The 21,455-nt window shown below is 34.9% G+C and overlaps 1 protein-coding gene across 1 annotated transcript in view; it reads right to left on the reverse strand.

Annotated features, from left to right (window-relative positions):
- The window catches only part of CSMD3 (CUB and Sushi multiple domains 3), a 577,112-nt gene that overhangs the window by 23,147 nt on the left and 532,510 nt on the right, over positions 1 to 21,455 (reverse strand). The window contains exons 58-63 of the mRNA XM_030971761.1: positions 17,324 to 17,506; positions 14,948 to 15,124; positions 11,510 to 11,689; positions 7,866 to 8,039; positions 3,597 to 3,770; positions 3,264 to 3,337 (exon numbers count right to left, since the gene is read on the reverse strand). Of these exons, the coding sequence (XP_030827621.1) occupies positions 3,264 to 3,337; positions 3,597 to 3,770; positions 7,866 to 8,039; positions 11,510 to 11,689; positions 14,948 to 15,124; positions 17,324 to 17,506 (962 nt within the window). The remainder of the gene's footprint in view (positions 1 to 3,263; positions 3,338 to 3,596; positions 3,771 to 7,865; positions 8,040 to 11,509; positions 11,690 to 14,947; positions 15,125 to 17,323; positions 17,507 to 21,455) is intronic.

A 21,455-nucleotide genomic window follows, 5' to 3' on the forward strand; every position in this document is an offset into this window, starting at 1 on the left:
ATGAAGTCAGTATTTACTAAGTTCTAAAGTTATTTTGTCTCCATTGTAACACACTGCTAAGGTAGGTCTGTCGAATAAAAATGTCTCCGATGAAAGGTAAAAATCCTAGACATATGTATTCATAACAATTAAAGCAGATGATGCTACTCATTTCCATGCTATGCCAGATATCCAAGTAGAACTAAACTGGTATTTTGATGTTATTTGAACACATAAGAAACTGCTTATGCCTGAAGAATTCAGTACTGAACAATAAAGTCCCTGCAAAATTCTCTTGCCTCATTTTCTACAAAGATCTTTTTTAATAATTGAAACATCATTCAAATGTGACGTGGTGATACTGGTGCTTTTGTTTGTGTAGGTTGTAGGTACCAGGAGGTCAGGTTTAGACACGCCTTTTAGTCAAGCCTAGAATTATCTTGTGTTTGCCTGAACTTTCAGTCCAATCAATGAGATAGGAAAACAGATAATCAAGAGTAGGGGAAAAAACAGGAACAAAGCAATGGTGCTGTGGAAGCTCACAACTTGACATCAGCGTTGTGAAAAGCAAGTGTCAGTGAGTGATTTTTGTCAGATAAAAGAAGAAGTAGTGCCATTTGATGAAAAGTGCTTAAAACAGTATTCCACATATGAGAACTTGAATTCTAAGTGTAAGGCTACAGCTTGTTTTTTTAATGAGACAGAAAAATAAATTTAAACTTCGACAATTAACTCAATAAAGTTACCCTGCTAATATTAATTTAAATAGAAAGTATTTAAGAGAGGTAAAACAAAACAAACAAAACCCAAATAAAACAAAACAAAAAATCTACATCTGTATTTTGGAACAATTTATAATTATTCTTTACTTTCCTGGTATGGATAGAAGGAAAAATCCCTATTATCCCATTCACACAGGAAGTTAATTATAGCATAATATACATTAATTAACAATACTTTGTGGTTTTAAAGGAGTCATAACATTATACAATATATGATAATGCAAAATTTATTTCTGGGATCTACAGACAATAACCTGTCTAGAACCAACCATTTTCACAATTGTTTCTACCCAATCAAGAGCTAAGCTCAGCTTCATCTATATGACTAAGACTTCTACCCAGTTACGTGTTAACTAAGCAATCATACTTAGAGTAATCAGAAGTTGCACATTTAGTTACAACATAAAATCAAATTCACTGTGTGAAAATGAGACTAAATCGTGGATTGGGTAAGGAGACTATAGCACATACACCTTAAATACTGGGCACTAATCTTAAATTGTTTACAATTTTTAATTTTTTTTTTTTAGAATTTACAGGGTTGTAAACTCTGCCAGCATTTACACTTATTTTATGAATGATTTCTTAATTGACATTTTGCTTGATATTTTTACAGTTCCATGCTAGCTATGAGTGACATTTTACTCACAACTACAGCACAAATGAGAGACTGCCTTACCTTCTTCAATGAAAGCTCATTAATATGTGAAACTGTGATCATAAAATCATACAAAATGCTTAATAAATTATTTCTTTGATACATAGTTTAATAAAGAGTTGTCCCCTAGGATAATATTGTATTATAACCAAACTAAGTTAGTCTAAGGTCTGCCCCTACTTATCCTATCTTGGCACAAAGCAGCACTTTCAGTTCCTAGAGAAAACTTAGACAATTTTATTATCACTTGCATATGATTGTGATCTAGCACAATCTGAAAACCCAAATATTGCTAAAAACCAAGCCAGAGTAGTACTGCATAAAGGCCACCAAAAGGATAAACCAAAGAAATTTTTGGCCATGAAACTTTCAAAAGCCTTTAGCTACAATTTGCTTTTAAAAACTAATTTAATTTTGTAAATTTGTTCAAATTTCATCCAGCCCTTTCTTGCATTTGCAGCAGACTGCAGTTTTTTATTCTCCTTCGACTAGACAGAGACCTCATACAGCTGTGGAGCTGCTAGGTACTCTTCTGTTCATCTCTCTTCATGTGCCTGGAGCTTTTAGCCCTGACATCAAACACAGATGTCACAGGATAGATTGGGCTCTCTCTTTGTTCACAAGATTCCTAGCAAATCATAAGGTACATTTTTGCATCTCTAAACCATTCACTCATGTAAACATCTCACTGACATAAGTGTTTTGTGTGAATCAGAAAATCAGCAGTTCAAAATAATTTTCAGTTTCTCAATTCTTTTTCCAACAGAAACATATGCAAGCACCATTTGCCACAACACAGCCTTGTATAAAATGCGGCAGTCTCCAGAAAGGCATCAGGCAGAGCAGTGAAAACAGGTCAAGGAAGGTGTTTCTTCCCCTCTAGCCCCAGTGAGTCATGAGTGCTGGGTCCAGTGCTGGGCTCACCAGTGCAAGAGAGACAAGGACAATACTATACTGGGTCCAGTCATGGGCCACAAAATTGATTAAGGGACTACAGCATCTGAAATACAAGGCGTGGCTGAAAGACCTGGGGTTATCCAGCCTGCAAAAAAAAACCCCAAAAAAAACCCAAAAAAAACCCAAACCAAAAAAAAAAAAAAAAAACAAACAAACAAAAAAAAACCCCAACCAAACAAAAAACAAATCCTGGGGGCAGGACAAGCAACAGAAGCAGATTTTCTTCAGTGATGCCCAGAGACACAACAAGAAGAAATAGGTATCAATTGAAACATATGAAATTCTCTTTAAAACTAAGAAAAAAGTGTTCATTTTCACTGTAGAGTTGATGAATTTGGAACAGGATGCTCAGAGGCACTGTTGAGTCTCCATCCCTGCAAATATTCAAAACCACCTGGAGACAGCCCTCATAAACTTGTTCTAGCTGACCCTGTTTTGAGAAGGGGGCGTGGATTAGAAGTTCTCCTAACAAGTCTGGGACTCTGTAATACATTTGTGGTTCCAAACAGATTTTCTCTCAGGAAAAAAGGCCTGTTTTTTAGAGTATGTCTATACTAGCAGTTTGACACACAGTATACACACTTTTGAGGAGAAAAAAGCCTATTTAATAAATTGTAGGAAGCGCTTATATATTGGTGGGAAATACTGAAAGTCTTCAAAGTGAAATCAAGCAGAACTTGATCACAAGTTTTTCATGTAGTGCATTGCTGATATGGACACAGGGTTACTGTAATCCAACAGCTAGAAATAAGGAAACAGAGCAACACAGCAGCAAACAGCTCCTATAGAAGCACTCTCTGAACCTCTAATCAGATGTTTCTAGACTTTGCGGTAGTATAAAATATTGAAATATTTATGCAAGTAAATAAAAATAAGGTATACTCTACCTGATAGCCAAATGTGTTATTCTGTGACCCGTGTCTTGGGACTCCTGGATTTTCACATGCTGTGCGAGTAGGTTCTAAAAAAAGTTGCAATATATTAAAGACAAAACAAATTACAGTATTTTAATTAAATTCATGATTCTATGACAAAATTAAGCTTGTTCAGCAACATGCAATCATAAAGCCAATCATAAAGACAAAAATAAAGTGATTTGATTCTTAGAGTATAGAATAACACCAAGATAATGCAAAATAATGGAAAAATCCTAGATTGACTTAGCAAGAAGAGGAATAATAAGTTTGAAAAGAAATTTAAATTCATGGACATAATCATACCTATGCATCGAGGAGAAGAACCACTCCATGTTCCATCTGCTTGGCAAATCCTGGTGTTAGAGCCAACCAAAATAAAAGGAGGGTTGCAGCTGAAAGAGACTTCTGACTGATAGATGAAGCTTTTGCCTTCTCTTTTCCCTTGAGCAGGTACTCCTGGGTCACCACAAAACTTTGCTGTGAAAAAAGACATGATAGAAATGGAATGTGGCATTTATTAAAAAAACAAAATAACACTTAGCTGAACTAAGTGAAGAAATTATTCAAAATTTTGTATTTATTTTATTAAACACAGGTCAAATATGGAAACATTTAACAGGAATTCAGAGAGACTAGATATATAATATTTAGTCTGCTAGATTGTATTACTTCTGATAGTTGTTCAAAATTACTATATAATCTGCTTGATCAGTACCTCACACTTAACATATCAATTTGACAACTTATTTCATTAAAGTCCAAATAGTCACAATTCCTCCATGCCCCAAACCACTTATGTCTGAAAATCTTTAGAGAGCAATCAAAGAGTGTATCAAACTTCCATGTCAATCTTCCCTCTTCTCCTGCTTTCTTGACACCTACCCAGTGCTCAACATTTTTACATGATTAAAGGATTTAGCAGATAGATTTTAGGAGACATAAAGTCCTACTTCCTCATCCTTCACTGAAAGGCAAGGTTTGGTATGTATGGAAGTACAATACTTGAAAGTTAGAACAGTTAATAATAATGAAACACCAAAAATACTTCATAATAAAGAAACTTCTGTAGCAATTTAAAAGTCAGATACTAATAAACTGTAATTAGACAGGATAAATTTCACTCATAAAAACCTCTTCTTAAATGGATATTTTTACCTTATTCCTATCACCTAAGGATTCCTTATGTCTATAGCATGTCATAATTGAGTAAATGCTCTGTTAGCAAATTTACTGTCCTTCTTCTGGTCCGGGAACTAAATGGACTGACAACTTAAGATGCATATTAAGGTCCTTCTGGAATTGGAGGGCTAAATAACCTACCCCCTGCATCATGACCACCTCTGTCAAATAAAAAAAAAATGGTTTTCATAGGTGAACCCCTCTGAGGGAATCAGAGGACCCAATATGCCAACCAGACCTTACTCAGAGTGGCCTGCTGCCTCTCTGGAGCCTGGGACATTACTTGTAAACTCTGTAGTCTGATTATTATCTGCTGTTCTTTATGGCCACAGCAATGAGGAAGCAGAGTCCAAGGGTAACCAAAAGAGATTTCAGGCTTTAGCACAATTGTTTGAAGGATCAGGAGGACATCTAGTGTTTTCTTCAATCCTTTCAGTATCAGGGAAGAATACTGAAAGGAACAGGCAGACCCAACTGATTAACAGATGGCTCTGAGGATGGTGTCATCAGAGGAACTTTAGGGGTTTTCATCATATTATGGTCTATACAACATCAGATCAACTGCTATTCAATGGCAGTCAGAAGACTCTCTTCTCAGAGGAGAAAAATGGTTTTTGTGCAGGAGTTAGAAGGGCTGACCAGAACAATTTCAAACTACACTGGAAGAGGGAAAGGGACAAAATCAGGTTCATCTGTGAAAAGCAATGGGAAGGCATGCCAGAGTTTTAGTATTAGTGAGATCCTTCAGTCTTCTCCATGAGGACCTAGAGACCTTGACTCAGCCCATGAAATATGACATATCTGGCACAGGTAAAAGCTCGTGGGATCAGGCCTGTGACTGTGTGCCAGTGTGGAGGGTTACACACTCCTCAGGAGAGATAGGCAGGGTAAGTGAGGTGGGGGATGAGGCAGGGGAGAGGGGTGTCAGAGCTTGCTGTTTGTTATGTGTCCTGGTTTAGGAATGGTACTTCCAAATTCAGGGCCCCCCACTGTGATTCCCTAAAAGCATCCTGCTGCTCTCTTTCACTCCTCTTGGTATGTGTCAGACTGGGGTGGAGAATTACAGGGACAAAAGGCAGAGATTATGGGTTGAGATAAGAACAATTTACTGCACTGGGGCAGCCTTGCCTTGAGTGTTGTGTGAAGTTTTGGGTGACACAATATACGGATGTAAAGCTATTAGAGAGTATGCAAATGAGGGCAGCAAAGGCAGTGAAGGGCCTTGAGAGGAAGTCATATGAGAAGTGTCTGAGATCACTTGATTTGCTCAGCCTAGAGGAGGAGACTGTGGCAAGACCTAATTGAGATCTTCAGCTTCTTCATGAGACAAAGCAAAATGACAGGCACTGATCTCTTCTGTGTGGTAACCAGTGACAAGATCCAAGGGAATGATATGAAGGTCAGGGAGGTTTAGGTTGTATATCAAGAAAAGGTTTTTCCCCCAGAGCATGGTTGGACACTGGAATAGGCTCAGGGAAGTGGTCATAGCACCAAGCCTGATAGGTCTTGAGAAATCTTTGGACAGTGCTCTCACGTACATGGGTACAACTTTTTGGGTTGTTCTGTGCTGGGCCAGCAGCTGGACTTCAATGATCTTTATGGGTCTCTTCCAATTCATTATATTCTGTGATAATTCTATGATTTGAAGTTATATCAGCAGTTAGGAATTTTTTGGCATACGTCTACATTTTTCCCATCCATTGCCAAACTTATAAAACCAGCAATACTGAAATTACTGCATGAGTAATTAAGCAAACAAATTTAGCGGGTCATAGATAACAAACACTCAACCAAGGACACGGTCATATTCCATTCTGCATAATTATTCTATGTCATAACTATACCTTGCACATCTTCAGCTACAGGCTGTATGGAACTAAGCTAGGAAATAAATTTCTGATGTCAGGAGCTGCTTATTGAGAATGACTTTCACCAGCTCCCCTTCATTTCTGCCAGATGGCAACTAGCTTAAGCTCTTCGACAAGCACTGGCTGCCAATTGTTTTCTCTTGCAGGCCAATGGATAACCATTGCACATCAACAACATTCAGTTAATGTAATCTGCATGAAATAGCCTTTAATTCTCAGGCAGCTGCATTCTGTGCTAAATATGCCTTTAAAACGTCTAAAGGTAGAGCCCAATTTTTAGAGTATACTGCAATATTGAGTATTCCAACTTTAAAAATAAAAAATAGCTTGTGGTATTCAAAAATGAATGAAGGACACAATTTTTCAATCAAGAACAAATCATGAAAATAATTTTTATAGTCTCTGATATTCACAGTAGAGTGGACTCTAGAAGAGCTCTACATAGAGAATTTAAGCAACAAATTGTGGTCTTGCTCTTTTCTTCCAGAAAAAAAAGCCTTTCATCATACTCCACCTCTGGCACATAGAGTTTCAGCAGTAGTCAGAAACTGATGATATGAAAATATAATTGAAAAAAAAAAGGAAAAGAAAAGATGGTCTATATATGCTTTCATGGTACTGGGATATAGCCAAAGTAGAGAAATTTTTTTACAGGGAGAGATGAAAAAAAAAAAAAAAGTAAAGAAAAGAGAAGTGCATTTTGCAACATTTAGCAAGCTACCTGGCAAGCATAGCTACTTGGCAAGTTCAAATTAAATTTCAGAGACTGTAAAGCCATGAATAAGATATGATCCTCTTCCAGTTGGACTCCTTTTTGAAGACCATTACAGAGTGGTATAATTATTCTGCAAATAACTACAAAACCTTCTTCTTCAGTGTAATCAATTAAATATCTCAGAAAAATCACAATCACTTTTAATGAATAGGATTGGATACTGTAATGAAATTTTTAGCAATACAAGAATCCATCAATGTTATTTATAACTTTCAGATTAATAAAATTTACTGCATAAAATATATTGGTTTATTTATTGCAGGGTGAAAAATAGATAATTGTCACAGAATCACCCAGGGCCTAGTCAACATTACAGCCAGAAAAATTTCTCTGTGACATCACAGGAAGTTTAGGATGAGTATGAGGAAATAAAAGGGATTATAATGAAAGTTACCTTATCACATATGTAGCTGGATCTGAAAACAAGACAGAACCTTTTAATTTTGAATTACTTTGGATTATGTTGTATACATTGCTGTAATATTTTTTTTTGGTGTCTGTGTCTAAAGACTCATATATGGTCACAGAGGGTTTACAGATATTCCCATGACTTTCTCAATCTACTAGTAACACTAAAATTTTGGAAAATTTTAGAAATCTTTGGAAGGATTGTAATTATCCCAGGTTTGAAATTAATTGAGCCACTGGGGGAAGGAGGGTGGGGGGGGGAGGGAGGGAAAAAAAAGTGAGAACTCTAAAGAGGAAAAAACCATAATACAGCAAAATACAGACTATGATGTGAATACATACGTAAGCACTGAGGTACTTCGCCACTCCATGTTCCATTCCCAGCACAAGTCAAAACAGCAGGAAAAGAGAGTTCATATCCTGGAGAGCAGACATAGCTAATGCTAAATCCCCAGTCCAAGTTTGTTCCTTCCAACCTTCCATTAGAGATCTGCGGAGGAGTTGGGCAGGTAACAGCTGCAATAATATTCAAAATAATTAGGGCCAGCTGCTGTAAATATCCCTGGTGTACACAATTACTAGAAGAACCATATGGGCTAATTTCACCTTTTTTTAGAGGACAATACAGTCAGGGCATGCTATCTTTCTCACTGTATTCTTTCCACATTTCCTAAAGTTAGTATGTCTGGTTTCCTTCATTTAGGAGGCAGTGGATGATTGATGAAGTGTCTTAAATAAACCAGGATATTGCATCAAACCAAATAGGAAGACTACCAAAAAATCAGTATGGAAACTATGACGTGTACAACATTTAAGATATGTCTGGTAATCTACTACATTTTTTTTTTCTGTGTTAAGACAACATAAAGTACAACCATATTTTATTAGTGTGGCAATAATAAAATATTTTCTTCCTGTTGACCAGCTTAGGCATTTGCTAGATTTAACGTGTAGGGATGAAATTCCAGGATAACTGTTCCAAAATATTACTTGAAAGCCTAAGTAGCACAGTTTGGTTACTATTTGCTTTGTGAGTAGTTCATCACCAAAAAGCATCTAGTTGCTAGTAATAGGAAGAAAATGTAAGGATTTACAATTCCTTGAAACTGTTAGTATTGCTACTTCTAACAAGACCAACAAGAAGTATTTCAGTATATTTTGTAATTGCCAGGCCTCCTAGGAAAAAATAGAAACATCTTGTACCCGGTTGTAGGCCAGAGGACTGAAAAACAGTACAGGAAGGCAGTAGAAATAAAGAGATACAAGTGTTGTGATGAAGATAAAAATGTTATTCACTGTATAGTGGTATAGTAACAGACAATTGCTAATTGAAAGCTTAAGGGAAAAAAGTATTAAGAAAATTAAATGAAAGAAAACCTGAACCAGAAAGGGAAAGGATGAAATTTAGACCAAGTTGATAGAATGAATGAGGTAGACGAAAGGGCAAACTGTGCTAGCAAAAGAGAAAGAAAGCAAAAAAATCTAATACCATTTAATCTGGTAAAGCCAGTTGGGACAAATGAGAAGATGTGGTGATTAAAAATCGAGCAGAGAACACACAGGTCACAACAACAGAGGAAGTTAAATGCTGCACCCATAATCTTTAAACTAATGTTTAGAACAGCTGTCATCTTGCAGGCATAAAAGAATTCAGAGTTACTAGGTGATGAGTAATATGTATTTGAATGTAACCTGCAGAGGGTTCACTAGGTACCATTTCTACATTTTTATTATTCTCTTCAGTGAGAGAATCTCAGTTATGTAGACCATAAAAATACTTTACAGCAACATTCATGGCTGTTTGAGAATACTAGTAACAAATAACACTTTACCAGCCAGTAAAACAAATCTAGATTTTGGGACCTTAGTTTTGTCCCAGAAAAGGACATGATAGCTTTTGCCACACTTCTATGATGTTTTTAGAAAAGGAATTCAGAAAAAGTGCTCTAAGCAGCAGAATTATGTCTTCATTCTCCAAGAGCTTCACGAATAATCCTTTTAAAAGGGTCTGTATATTTTAAATTCTGAGCTGACTAACAAGGGAGGAAATATTGGTGAATTCTTGGGAAAGGAGAGAAGAAGTAGAAGAAAATAGATGTAACATCAGAATTTTAGGGTGAGAAAAAGAAAACAAAACAATACCTAGCAACAAGCCAGAATGCTTCTCTATTTTGGTCAGAGACTTAGACATAAATATGTACCACGACATTCTCAGTTTAAAAATTACTAGTGTATTACAAATGCAAGTCTGCGAAAAAGACAATGTTAGAATATTTGAATATTTAGCTGCAGATGAACATGCATCCTTTTCCAACTTGGCATAGCAGAGCAGTATTTATATGTTCCCTTTCAATGGCACAGTGACAATTATGCATGTATTTTCTGCCCAGTTCATTTTCCAATTATTTTAACTAAATAGTACCAAAGGACCCTGGCATTTCATTCTGACAGTAAGAACTAACTGTTATACATTTAACACTACTGCATATTATATATTATTTTAATTACACTTTTAACTTGCCTAGTGTACTTACACAAACTAATGTAAAGTAGAATGAAATTCTGCAAACACTAGAGATTCTTCATAGGATTATTAATTAGCATTTATACAAGCCTTAAATATGTAGGATCCAAAACCAGAAAGACTAAAAAACTCAAAGTTAAAATCAATAGTAAAATTATTTCTTTGTATCATTCTGCTTGAGTCAAATCAGAGTTAGATCTCCTGGTCCCAGTTAGGCATCCTGTAGACCATAAGAATTTGAGGCTGAGAGACTTTATAAAAAATATTTGCTCTGTCATATGATCTTCTAGCTGTTGACTGACAGCCACTCTTGGAGACAGACAGACTCTTGGTCAATATGACCACTATGTCCAATCTTCAGTTCTTAAAACAATTTTTTAATTGAAACTGAGGCTATCTATGAGCACAATGCCAACAGGAAAAAAAGAGTGAAATGTCAAGAGGATTTGTGTTTGACATCTTTAAGAATGTGTCAGGAAAGTAACTTAAAAAAGAAACAGAAGGAAGATGGATAAGAAAAAGTAAGTACAAAGGTAGCTAACTAAGTTTTGAAAGAATAGAGATCAGATGTAGTTACTGTGAACCCAGAAAGAATATGCCAAATGGTAATGCTGCTTTTCTACAAATGTAGAGAAAAATTACTCTAGAGAGAACTTGTTTTAGCATTGAGAAAGTAAGTTTCTCAGAGAAAATATTTTTGATGACACAGATAAGTTTGTCTTTCAGTTATGTTTAGATTTTTTTTTGCTGTTAAAATTTTAACAGGGTTAAGTTTTAACATTAAAAACCCCAAACCCAACTACAATTAAAAAAACCCAACAAACAAACAAACCAACCAAAAAAACCCATAAAAATCAAGTATGCAATTTGAAGAAGATGAAGGAATATCTTGAGGTTAACCCTTTCAACTTCCACAGTAGAGAAAAAAAAACATGAAACAGAAAAATCTTTATTGGGAAATTTTTCAGAATGATTTATCTTTTTGCAGCGAGGTGATGCTTAAAGGTACCCATCTAATAAAGGAAGGACCAGGGGAAATTCAGATGAGCAATTCAGATGAACTTGCCTTTGACAAAGTTCAGTTTGTATATATTTAGATCATTCCCAGAGGTGTCTTTTACATGTTTGAGTGTTCTATTTGTAAAAGCAGAGACATATATATGGTCACTTTCTTATGACAGTCTAACTGCAATTAACAAATCTAAACTATCCAGCAAAGTACTAAAGTATTCTGCAGAACTACAAAAAACTGTTCAATTTATTGTGCTTATAGGAATATAAAAGGGATAAAAAGTAAAAGATGAAGTCATTGTTTCTGCAGCTAAATAAATAAATTCAATATATTCATACTAAAAGTAAGTTTTGATTTCTGTGGAAATACACAATAAATTAACAATTTGCAATAAACAGTGTAGGTAAATGTCATAGAAGAAGTAGCTGACAAGCAAAACAAATGTTGTACCTTTGCATGTTGGGATTGCTCCACTCCACGTGCCATTGCTAGTACAAGTGCGAATTAAGGAACTATTTGCTTCCATTGTATAACCAGGTTGGCACATATAAGTAACATTTTGTCCAACAACATAATCATCACCATATCTCATGCCATTGGCTGGAACTCCTGGATCTCCACAACTGATAACTGCAAGTAAATAGTTGAGGAACATATTTTAAAATCTAAGAAATCTAAGTGAGATTTATCTATATGTGAGGAAAAAAAAACCACTACAAAACTAGGCATTGACTGGGAAAAAAAAAGGAGAAAAAGTAACATAAATCTTATCTCCACCAAGAGAAGATAAACATATGTCATTCTAATTACCTGTCAACCATATGTGGAGCTATATAACAGTTATATCTGGAGAGCATAAATACTTTAGTTTAACAGCAGTAGTAAAGGACTGTAAAATTTGTATTGACCAAATTTCACGGTTACAAAAGGAAAAAAAAGAAAAAATATAAGAAATAATACATATGCCACTACCACCCTTGGATATGCTAAAATTTTCCTATCAATTCAGTTTCATTATTAAAAAGTAAATGCCCATTACTTACTTTACTTTTCTATGATATCCTGAAAGGAAACAAAATCTGGAAAATTTAAAATATATGCCTGCAAAAGCCTCCCACTTTATAAGTGCTCACATAGTTGCTATGTACATAAACAGGTGAGAATACTGAGGTGACCCCCAACCATGGTCTCTATGAATTACATAAAAACTAGGTCTATAACACTTTAATGTGTGGGAGTGGTTGTAAAACCTTTTATGACTTCTTGTGTCAGGAGATAATTAAGTTTCCTAATGAAATAAAATACTCATAAGGAATTAATAAAAAGTTTTATATCATTGTAATCTGAAAATAGTGTTAAAACAGGTAAGCTTCCCTCAGATTTGGTCAACTGGATGTATCAATTTCTGGAACAGTCTTTAGAGAGAGAAGACCAGTGTTCACACGAAATATAGCATTCCATGTGTTTTATCGTTTATTTTATAGTAAACATGAAAATCACCCTACAGCATTGCTATTTCTTCTGGGAAAGTGTGAGAAGCACTTTTCTGAGCAGAGTACACGTCCTGGCCACTTCTAACTCAATGCCAAAGCATGGCTCATGTGAATATCACTCTTTCTGGATCTGGATCTCCAAAATCACAAAAAATCCATGACCACATATTTGTGGTGTAGCTCCCTTGACCTAATAACTCAGGGCCTGAGAATCCAAGACATATATAATATACCTTCTCTACAGTTTACCATGATCTGAGTGAGCAGATACTAATTACACAGCATATAAGAAATCTTAAAATGTCCCATGCAATCACTGTATGGATACAGAAGAGACTAGAAAACATACCACAGGGTTATCTGAATTACTGCAAAGGTAGCTAATGTACTGATAAAGAAAATAGGTAGATAATATACTGATAAAGAAAACTGGAGATCAATCTATTTTAGCTTACCTAGTAACACAGTAATTTCATTTTTTTTAAAAACTAAAAAGCCATAGATTTTTCTTGGTCATTTTTCAAATAACATAGAACTGGGAAAGACAGAACTGTTTCTCTTATTTACACATGTACTTTTAAATACTCTGAAATTTTCTTTATTTGAAATATCCTATTTACTGTTCTTAATGCGTAAATTTTACTACAATAATCCACAAAATTTTTACAGATATACTATTGTTTTGATTGAATTAAAATATAAAGCTAATGGCTTTATCCTTTTTCCTCTAATCTTTGTTTCATTTCAGTTGGACCACCTTCACTCAAATCACTGTTTTAGAGAAAAACATCTTAAAATGTTGCAGTGATGCTGACCAGAAGAGCATTTCCTGTTGAGAGACAGTGAATCCCAATGGGGTGGAGGTGGGGAGCCCCAGGCCTGTGCTGCCCAGCCAGGGTGGCCTTCAGAGCTGTGCTGTGCCACACAGCTCTCCTGCCCGGGCACAGCCTCAGCCAGCTCCCAGCAGCAGACCCGCTGCAGGCACTGAGTTATTGCGCCTTGCTGACTGCATGGCCTTGCTTTTTATTGAGCAGTGCAACAAGAAGCTCTCATGAGAATGTTGTTTCTGTTTGGCTGCAGAAATGGTAGTGTTGTTTCTTTCTAAGAAAATCCTACAATAGCTTGCTATGGTCTAGGTCTGCATGGCATTGCACTCGGGTCAGTCCTGTTTGATGGTACACTGCCCAGGCCTCCCAGCCTGTAAAGGAGCATAAAATTATCTATGCTGTTCTCTTCTCACAGTGTCATCTCTAAACCCCCTAAATTTTGATAACACCTTGACTAAACAAAAATGGTATATCCTGAATCTCACTCTCTTTGTTTTACTGTGATACTTCATCTGTCAACATATTTCAAGTTAAAATCTCATGTTTCTGCCTGAGTAATGTGTCCTGAGAAGATTGTTTGGCATGTATTTCAGTAAAATGCTATTCTAAAATACAACAAAAAAATTATAGATGCAGTTGACATCACAAGTCACCTTTATCTTTGGTACAATTAATCTGGTTCTCATTCTAATTTGTAAAATAATAAATAAACAAAACCACTGAGCTCTCTCTCAGGTTTTATGACTGCAAAAATTCATTGAAGATGGATTTAACAAGAAGTTTTATGATCTAGCTTTTGGCTTCTATTTGGGTTGCTCTAAGTGTGTTCAAAATTTAAAAAACAGTTTGCTATACCTCTGATGAAGATATGTTTCTTGAAAATGATAGGCAGTCTCATGCATCACATAAATGTAAAATTTTCATAATTGCTACTAAAAGATGAACTAGGACATGTAATAAAGAAGGAACAGATGGGCTTGAAAATAAAGTGTTGCAAAGTGCTCATTATAAATGTTAGAGATGCTGTAATAGCTTCTGTTAGTTGGGTAGCCAAAGGAGTTTTAAGGTTAATGAAGAGGCCAAACAGAAGATGGTATGTCAAAATGGGACAACAGTTTAAACCTCGGAGTCGCTGTGAAAAGAATCCTCAAGTGCTCATTACAAGGTTTTTATTTTCTACTCCTGGAAGAACAGAATATTATACTGCTAATTTTTCAAGATGAAGTAAAGCAATTAAAAAATATGTCTGGATATGTCATATCACAAAACATAAACAAGATTAAACATATATACTGGTAAACAATTAAAGTAGGTAGATCATGTAACCATACAACTCCCTTAAACTGAAACAGCAGTCTACACATTTTACATACTCTGCCTTTAAAAAAACATATTCTTCACGTTTGCATAGCATTATATTTTAAACAAATATTTAGCATACAAAATTATGTAGGAAGTAGTGCAAGAAAAGGCTGAAAATTTATTGGCATGAGACTTCTATATTTTACTTTATTTATTACTTTCAGAGGAGAGGAAAAACAAAATTAGTCATTGGAAATGTGTCTTACTTGTGCAGTTTGGTAAGGATCCAGACCATGTTCCATTGGCAGTGCATTGTCTTACAGATGATCCAGAAAGTATGTATCCTTCCATACATGAATAAATTACTGAATTGGAGAATGTAGTCCCATCAATACGAAGTACTTTTCCATTAGCAGTTGTTCCTGGATTACCACACTGCACAGCTATAAAGGGAAATGTGTAATATTTTCAAAATGTAGTAAAGATGATTTCTGAAATGGGAAAAATTGGAGGAGGAACAGTCCTCCTTCCAGCAGAGTTACTTGGTAGAAATCCATTATGTTGTCATTAAAAATGTAAGTTTCACCACCTACTGATAAGGCACATTGTACAGTAAAAAACTGTGCATGAATTACTATTTTTCCCCTTTGGTTTGTAGAAAAAAAACCCTACAAATTTAGCTTTATAATCTGCATTATTAAAAAGATCAGCTGCAAACATGCCCTCCTCCCTCCAATTATAAAAAAAAATCTGATTGACAATTATATTTGTAGATTTAATTTGAATCGTGTTTCTAGCATCAATGATATATAATCTTTCTAATTCAAAGCATTGAATGGAGTCAACATCACAGGGAGGTGGAATCCTGCTGTATCCCAGTTCATTAATGTTCAACTTGGGAATTTGAATGTGTCCTTCTTATGTGATTACATATATGTATATCTAATCTATATGACCTAAACTAGAACAATATACCTGTGCATGCACTACCAACACCTACATTTATCTGTGAACTATATTTATCATTTCAAGAAAGAAATATCATCAAAATTATCTTAAAATGTATAAGAGCTGATTTATTTCTGTAATAGATAAGGTCAAAGGAAAATAGCAGATGGTACAGTATAAATATATATATACACACATACACACAAATATATAGATTATATTTTTAATGTAATGTAAATTTAATAATCATTCAGCAGAAAGGATATTACAAGAGCAGTTTATGAAACAAGTTTTTAAAACTAAATTACTTGTTCATACAGTTAACACAGCCAAGAGCAATAAAGTAGAAATTAAGAGTACACGTTCTCAAATTATTTTCTTCTTTTCAAGACACTTTTTTTGCAAAATAATCTGTTGGGAATTATTTTCCTATTCTGAAGCAAGGTAAATTAGGCAATAAATGAGTCTTCAGAAATATCCTCTTATAGCTTTCTTTTATGGAATTTGTCTACCTTGAAATTTTCAGAATGCTATTTTACAAATAAACTTGTTTCAGCATTTTGTTTTCTATTGAAAAAAGGCAATGTCAACAGTATTAATAAATGAAATTTTAAGTCAACCATTTATACATAGATGAATAAAGCTAAAGAAATCCTGACACTGATATTTTCCTAAAACTGGGGTTTTTGTCTGAAATTCAGGTGTTATATGGTTGTTATTAAAGGTCAGGTTATGCTGAGATTTTTAAGTGAAAAAATATTCATCAAAAAATTGAGTTCTAAAGGCTTATTTGTTTCTTCCCTCAAAACCTGTAAACATGCAGTTCAGTAGTTGCCAGGAACTGTTGTGTTGTGTCTGTATAAGTTGGACTGTTCTGTTTCCCCCTATCATGTAATGGTTCTGCCCTGGTTCTCCCCTCTCTCCCTTGTGCCACCAGTAATCCCAACTCCTCCCCAGTTGTCTTGGAGACTAATGTATTAATGTATTCTTTCTCAAATCCCTCCCCAGTGCCCTGTCCATCACTCAGCGCTCCCACCCTTCTCTCTAGAACTCTCTAGAAACTTCCAGCTAGAGTGTCAAGTGATTGGTTCAGGGGCCAGGGCCCCACCCTCAAGTTATCCCCATTGGGGTTTTCCCTAAGTCAATCTTTTGTATCCCACTCCCCTCTGAAACTCCATTTGTCCAAAGACTGACTCCTCCCCTGATTCCCTCTCTCCTTATAAGCTGTTGCACCCTCTGCCTTGTTCTGTTTGGTTGTCGGTTCCCCTGGAACTGAATAAATCTGGATTCACCACAGCTGGAGAGTGCTCTCTTCTTTCTGCTGACTGTAGCCATAAGCCAAGCCGCGTCCTACCACAAAGCAGCGCTGCTGTCATAGCACAGAGCGTTTGCCTTAGGTGCTGTCCCGACCCACGGAGATCGGGATAGTGCCCCCTACTGCTAGTGGTGCTGGATAGCTAGCCGGGACGTCTGAGAAGGACAATCTTTCTCCAGCTCGACCGCTTCAAGGAACTGGTTTCAAATTTTTTCACCTGATGTCAAGCCACTGCTATAGTGCAAAACTTATTTGAAAAAACTTTTCAGTCCAAAATAACTGCACCCTGTTCACAACAGAAAGCTGGCAATGCAAAATTGGTTTTCTGATCAACAGTATTAAAAACACAGCTTAAAACTTAAGTGGATCTTTGACTTACCTTTGCACTCAGGTTGTCTACCTGTCCAGCTTCCATTTGCCAAACATGTTCTTTCTTCTGAGCCATGCAGGATATATCCAATATCACAGCTGAAATGTATCGTGCTTTTAATTTTAAAATTGTTTTCTTCCCTAGACCCATGGCCTGGGATACCTGGATCACCACAAGAACCAGCTGTATCACCTAGATTTTAGAGTACAAAGATTAGAATACTTATGAAATATTATTATGATTCTGCATTTATAAAGCATGTCTCTATGTATTTATAAATAAGTTCATAAAGATATATGATTTTTTAAAATCCCCATATATATATCAGTGGGTGTGAATCCCTATAAATGCAAAATTACTTGATCCGCTACTATTTTTTCTACTTATTTTATACTATTGCAGAAGAAGAATTACAATTTTCTCAAATTCCCCATATACCATGCTGAAATTTTGATAACAGAATTATCAAATAAAATAGAGGGGAGGGAAAGACAAGCACAAAACCTTGGGAATTTTTCATTTTAAAAAAAGGAATTCTGAGGAAAACCAAGGTCCTGATTACAAAGACAATTTTCTTGTGTATAACTAGTATTCATAAAATATTTCTTAGTTTTATGGTATCACTAGAGTTGGAACAGATATGAAGTATTTTCCTGCATCCTAGAAATGTTGGAACATCACGTCAAAACTGCCTGATAGCTAAAATCTCCCTCAGATATAAATGTTTCAGAAAATTCTAAGATAGAGGGTTAATGGTAAACATGTTTGTATTTATATACAAATAAATTAATAATGTTAAATGCAATCTGCTGTGTATAAATTTTAGTATAATCAACACAGTAATAATGATAACAATAAAAAGTAATCATAATATCTAAGATTATAATCTAAGTCCTTATAATAACTTTTAGGAAGTTCTAGGTAACACGATATGAACATCAGCTCATTTGTTTGAATCTTTTAATATTTACTTAGAATCATCTACTTTATTATTTTAGAGAACTTTAAGATAGTTTTCTGCGTAAAAAGAGATTAAGGTGTATTATATTCCTGAGTTTCAATACTGAAGATTTGAATTCTGGAATTCTTGGAGCTCCACTGTTCTGGTTTCTTCCTCATAACCCATCTGTTTTTCTAACAACTTCCAAATAAAATGAAGGTCTTCTAGACAAAAATTATGTCAAACATGTCAATATTTTTGAGAGAAAATCTTCATTACTTTGTAGTTGTTATACTATTTTAAATGAAAATGAAATATTTCAAGAATCAGGTAGAAAGAATTAATCCTACTATATATATAAAATCTGTCATGCAGATTTTCTGGGGTTTGTCTAAGCTTAAATAGAAATAATAAGAGCAAATTTATAAAGAAATAGTAAACAAATTTGCAAACTCTAAATATGCAAAAGACCAAAAGTGCCAAACTCACTGGAGGGGTGTTCTGTGGGAAGTTAGCACCCTAGAGTCTTACATGCAGAGAAAAACAAGTGTTCTGCTGCCTTAGTTGGCACTGTATATGTCTAAAAAATGCTGTTGGACACAACTCTCTACTGACAAAAGTATGTTCAGAACTCAATAGTGAAGGCAGAAGAGTAGATTGAAAACTATGGTGCATGAGCAAATACTTGGTTTAGTCCATTATGTCTAAGAAGTACATGGTACTATGTATTTAAATTATTTCATAAATAACAAATACACTCAAGTAAGTAAAAGGGTTAGCTGTCTGCTTCCAAATCACAGGCTGAGAAGTTAGGCTGTTCTCTGCTTATCCATTTCATTATGTGACACAGATCAGTAAAGCAGATTGCCAGCCCTGTTTAAAAAGAAATTGCAAATAGTCCCAAATTATAGCAAAAACACTTTATAAGCTTTAAAATAATTTATGTCCAAGGTACTTAGGTGACTTAACAACCCTCTAGGTACAAAAAAAGTCTACTTCATATTTTTTGAAATCATTAAAAAAAATTAATTCCTAGATCAAGGGTGGTTTTTTTGGTGGTTTGTTTGTTTGTTTGTTTGTTTGTTTGTTTTGTTTTGGGAATCTGTAGCTTACATTTTCTAGTAGTATTTAGTTAGACTATGACAAAATTGGAACAGGGCCTACTCATCATTCTACACTTGTAAAGTCTCCATAATAACAGTTCAGTTGTTGGCAAGTTATTTAACATTATGCCTAAAAGAATTTTATGATGAAAAAATGAAAATAGGTTATTTGCTATGCCAAACAGAAATCACATATTCTTCTTCTAAGTGAAATCATGTGTTCTTTTCTAATACCTAATTATTACTACGGATTATTAGATTTCTTATTTTAGGAAGGTTAACCACCAGCTCCTTTGATTGAAGGTTACAGAAATAATTTTTCTAAATGACTAATCACATCAGATGTGATGGAATCAAAGAGTCACAGAATAAGCTGAGTTGGAAGTGACCCACAAGGGTCACTGAGTCCAGCTCCCGGCCCTGCACAGCACCATCCCCAAGAGTCACACCAGGTGCCTCAGAGCATTGTCCAAACCCTTCTTGAACTCTGTCAGGCTGGTGCTGTGACCATGTCCCTGGGGAGCCTGTTCCAGTGCCCAGCCACCCTCTGGGTGAAGAACCTTTTTCTAATATCCAACCTAAGCCTCTCCTGACACAGCTTCAGGCCATTCCCTTGGGCTCTGTTACTGCTCACCACAGAGATCAGTGTCTGCCCCTTCTCTTCCCCTCATGAGGTAGTTGTAGGCTGTGATGAAGTTTAAGAGAACATATTTTTATTACCTCATGCAGACTCAACTAAATTGTTTTTACAGTTAGTTATGAGCCATCCTTCTCTCACATGTGTAACAAATTCTCAGTTGACGTTAAGTCTTGATGAAATGGAGGATATTTAGACTATTTACAACCCTTGCTGCACTTATGAGGAATTCTACATTGCAAAAAATTTCTGACTCCATCTGATATGCATATGATGATTGAAAAGTGTTTATAAATGCCAGTGTATATCAATGGGACATGAAAATTCCTTCTAGCTCAATGTCACATGACAAGAAACTGTCATGATGTTACAAAATTTAGAAACCTTATGTTCACTGATCTAGCATTTTCTTTTAAAATTCTTTTTCATATACTAAAAGGACAAGTATGCTGCATCTTTTCTCAGTTAAATATTCTATATTATATAGTATGAAAAATGAAAACAAACATGCAAATTTTAATGTTTTTATATGCATTAAAATGAAGAAACCGATTTAAAGGCTAATAGTAAGCTGATGATTATGAAAACGGATGATTTAACAGATTTTAGATGCAAAATATAGAAATTCTCTGTCATGAACTGCAAATTATTGTATAATGAGAAACTATTTCAGACATAAACTTTGAAAAGAAAATCTCAAAATTTTACTGAGAATTATAGTTGGGTAAAGTCATGTTAAAGAAAACAAGAGTTTTATTCTCTACAACTCAATTCATTATGATTAACATTCAAATGTTCCTATGTCAAGGAATTTTTTTTAAAGTATTAATAAAAATTAATTAGATCTGATTAGAGTTTTCTATGTGTAGGAAGAAAAACAATTTAAAAAAATCATGGACCTCACTCATAATATCCTGAGATATTCCAACGCTTATTTATTTTAATTGGAGAAATACTATAGAATAGTCCTATTTCCAGTAGGGATGCTTTCATATTTTCATGTGCATTTTTAGGCTAAATTCCTTGATATTTTTGTCTATTTCTTAAATCATTTTTGCAATTCACAATTTAGATTTTTAATTTCTTTTTCTTATTAATACTATGAAAAACTACAATAAGTAGCCTTAGATTTTATCTAAAGAGGATATTTCCCCCCAAATAAATATGGATTAATTCTGTCTGTAAAACCACTTTTTATTAAAATAGTTCAAATTTGCAAATACCTAAATATATCATTATTTCATAAATAAGATTATTTTACATTAACGTTTGATTTATAGTGCATACCTTTAAAATTACAGATAATAAGAACTTGATCTTTGCTTCATTGTGCCAAATTTCCTTCTGCTTTATTAACAGAAAGTTTAAGGATTAAATTAGGTGTACATTTTTCTAGGTTTTGTCCCATTCTAGGTTCTTGAGAGTTTGCAGGAGAAGGTTCAGATACTGCAAAATTCTTCC

The sequence above is a fragment of the Camarhynchus parvulus genome, chromosome 2, assembly GCF_901933205.1.
Source record: "Camarhynchus parvulus chromosome 2, STF_HiC, whole genome shotgun sequence".
Classification (NCBI taxonomy): domain Eukaryota; kingdom Metazoa; phylum Chordata; class Aves; order Passeriformes; family Thraupidae; genus Camarhynchus; species Camarhynchus parvulus.